Here is a 3,284-nt window from a genome sequence, read left to right as displayed (position 1 = left end):
TTTCTTTTTCTGGAGGGTGGGGGTCAAAAACATTTTTCGGAGTTGTTTCAAAGATTTACCAGGGAAAAGTTGGGCATGTTGGTGCACATACCAATTCCAGGACTTAGGAGACAGAGGCAGGATAGGAGGTCAAGGCCAACAATAGATACCCTGTCTCAAAACAGAAACCAAAACAACACAGGGAGAAAATGCCAACTTAGACAAAAGAACTGGAACATGACAGCATCACCTGTTTTGAGGTAGAGAGGGCCACTTCTGGTTTTAAACTAGTTTTATGTGTTTGTCTCCTTGGACCACGTGAGGTCTCTCTGCATAAAGACAATCTGCTTCAAATCGGTGACAAGCTCTGTGAATTAGAAACCAAGCCCTAGAACTCAGAGAGCACACCTGCCTCTGCTTCCCAAGTGCTGGGGTAAAAGCTTCTAATTTAATTTTGGAGTCTACTAGATTGATTTGCCTAATGAGTATGTGTTCCCTCAGGCTGAAGTTCAAATACTGCTAGTACATCTGTTGTAAGCCCCTTGGCAGAGGAAATATTTCATTTTCTTATAGAGGTATCAAGTGATGAACTGTTTATAAATAAAAAAGCAAATCTCAAAAAAGAATGATACAACTTTTATTTTTCATGGATTTTACAGATACTTTGCTACATACTTTATATATTATGAGATTATATTTTTTCACTTGTATGAAGCTCAACTGTATACAATTTTAAGGTGATATGTTTGGTAGTGTATCTATCATCTTTAAAAAGTTGAGTTTTTGGAATGTACAATATATGAGGTAAAATCAAGATTACATTAAAAATTGTTTTCTCCTCTGCACTAACATTGCAGTGAGGTTCAAATGGCAAGTACACTATTAAATGACATTTACTATCAAAAATAGGAGTTCATTTGAATTACTATGAAAAACATAAGCCACTATGTGGCACATTTTACCATTTTAGACATTCAACTATATAGAAATCTCTGGGCTCTTACACTCAGACTCATTTGTACTGCCAAATGTGGCACTTTAAGAAGTTTCTAGAAAACAATCGTAATCGCTGTTGTTTGGGGGACAAGTTATCACCCTATTGGTAAGAGATTAAATAAAATGTAAACATACAGTATATTATAGTGACAGGGTTTTCTTACACTTGGAGAGGCCAAGTTTATCTGTTTCTTTTTCGAGTAAAGGTTAATGTTTTTTTCTATAGCGCAGATCATTTGACATAAAACAATTACAATACATGCCCATTCTATTATAAGGGAAACTCTTCAAAGTTCATCAAAGCACAAAACATACATTACTTTTTGACAGACAGAGTGCTTAGTAATCACTAAAATGCAGACCTCAGCAACTAAAAATTAGTGACCCAATACTCTAAAACTCAAAATAATAAATTAAAGAAGCTAGTTACAGATGTCTACAGATAACAGATGTGATAAAACAAAATTTTCATATAAATTCATTGCAGACTGTATTATTACTGGCAGTCATTGATATCGAGGTGAGATGTACAATGTGATATGACAAAATTCAATCTGACCATCCAACAACTCACAAATGCAAGCTCACAAAACATTAATGAACTGTGCAATTTGCAAAGTGCTCTAATGCAGCGGTACCCACATGCAATCGACAATTTGGAACAGTATCCAAACAGACATTATACATTAAACATTAGTTTCTCAAAGAAAGAAAGCAGCTTGAAGTTTACTGGTGCAAATTAATTTTGTCTTCAGATTTGGTACCCCAAACAAAAAGGTTGAGTTTGATTAGAAATTCTGATGGCAACGGCAGTAGTTATAGGAGATGCTGCAAAGCCACTGGGAGTCCTTCAAAGCTAGCCTAGACCAGGTGGTGAGCGCAGACACGTCTCCTTACCTGACAGTCTTGCACACAGCTCCTATGTACATGTATGCACTCACACACACACACACACACACACACATGCACACACGCGAACACACAGTTTAAAGGCCCAGAAAACAGAAGCTAAGGGCTTCAAATTTAGTTATTATTTAAATGTCCTCTGTTCTCAAATCCCAAAAAGAGGTACTGTTCAAGTAAAGATTGACATTTCTGGGTCTGTGCTTTCTTAGACTTACTTGTGAATTCATGTGTATGTGTACGGAAGAACTCCACAATGACCAAACAGGAGCTTCTTTTTCTCCCTCAGATTCCTTCATCCAGTTTCTGTTTCCTAAGCCCTCCAGTTTTCATCAAAATTCTACTTACCAAACAATTAAGACAAATGAGGAGGTAGAAATATAGCACTAGATTGCTTTCACAGCATCAGACTTGAACAAGTTTCGTAGAGCACGTTAGTGTAAATTCTAATCATTCTGAAAATTTCACATGGTAATCAATCATCTTCAAAACAAATAGATGTGGCTATTTTTACTCATGCTGACTGGTCAAAACAATCATAAATGCTGCCTTTTAGGAAGTTTGTTCTACTAGAAGGCATATCCAATGTGGGGTGGGGGTGGGAGGAGAGAAAAAAAAAAAGAAAAAAGTGGGGAAGCCCCAACCCAAGAATAAAAGAACCAGTCCTCCCCAGACTGATGTTTCTGTGGCTGAACTCTCACGAAGTGTCAGCTTTTGCCTAACAACATAAGCACTGAAAAGGCCAAAACCATGTTTTAATATATAGTCTCAATGCCAGTGCTAAATGCCACCATTTTGTAAAAGAAATACAGAAATAATTTTAGTACATGACAAAATAAAATGTAATACAGTGTTAAAAATAAAGTTATATTTTCACTTGATTACAAAGTACTGAATGATAAAGGCAATCAGAATGGAAAAAAAAGCAAACAACACCATGATGACGGCGGCACACTGCTGGTCACTAAGAGTGCGCTGGGTCCGCGCGCCATCCACAGTGTCTCTGTTGGTGCTGGCCGGGGGCTCTGTCCTCTGGGAGATGAAGAACACTGTGGTGCTGTAGGGACCTACCAGGTCCTGGTGCCCCACAGGGTCCTGGCATTGGCGAATGGCACACACGCGAAATCGATACTCACAGTTGAGCTGAAGGCTGGCATACCGGAATGAAGTATCAGGGCCCTTGTAAATCTGTTAAGGAAAGGTTGGAGAAAGAACGGAGTACAAAGTCTGGACAGAAAATATTTGCACAGCTACGGTTTGGAATCACTTTAGATGTGAACACTTCTGAGTATCACAGGTTTCATCTTGCACACTTGCACATGCAGGTCAGAGGGCACCCATGGCTTTCTTACTTTCTTTAAGCACTCGCTACATTATTTATTAATACTGTTTTGAGAAGTCTCTCA

General features: G+C 38.2%; 1 protein-coding gene across 1 annotated transcript; it reads right to left on the bottom strand.

Moving 5' to 3' along the window:
* Positions 1-594: 594 nt before the first annotated feature.
* LOC129680769 (fibronectin type-III domain-containing protein 3A-like) lies at positions 595-3,071 on the bottom strand (the record flags this gene model as incomplete). Its single annotated transcript, XM_055612500.1, is given in 1 exon segment — positions 595-3,071. A coding segment is annotated over 1 exon segment (320 nt), but the record flags the coding sequence as incomplete, so codon positions are not given.
* Between the last annotated feature and the right edge of the window lie 213 nt (positions 3,072-3,284).

Source organism: Psammomys obesus, unplaced genomic scaffold (assembly GCF_907164565.1).
Source record: "Psammomys obesus unplaced genomic scaffold, mPsaObe1.curated_primary_1811, whole genome shotgun sequence".
NCBI classification, from domain to species: domain Eukaryota; kingdom Metazoa; phylum Chordata; class Mammalia; order Rodentia; family Muridae; genus Psammomys; species Psammomys obesus.
The sequence above is the reverse complement of the archived record's forward strand: the minus strand, read 5'-3'. Positions and strand labels throughout refer to the sequence as shown.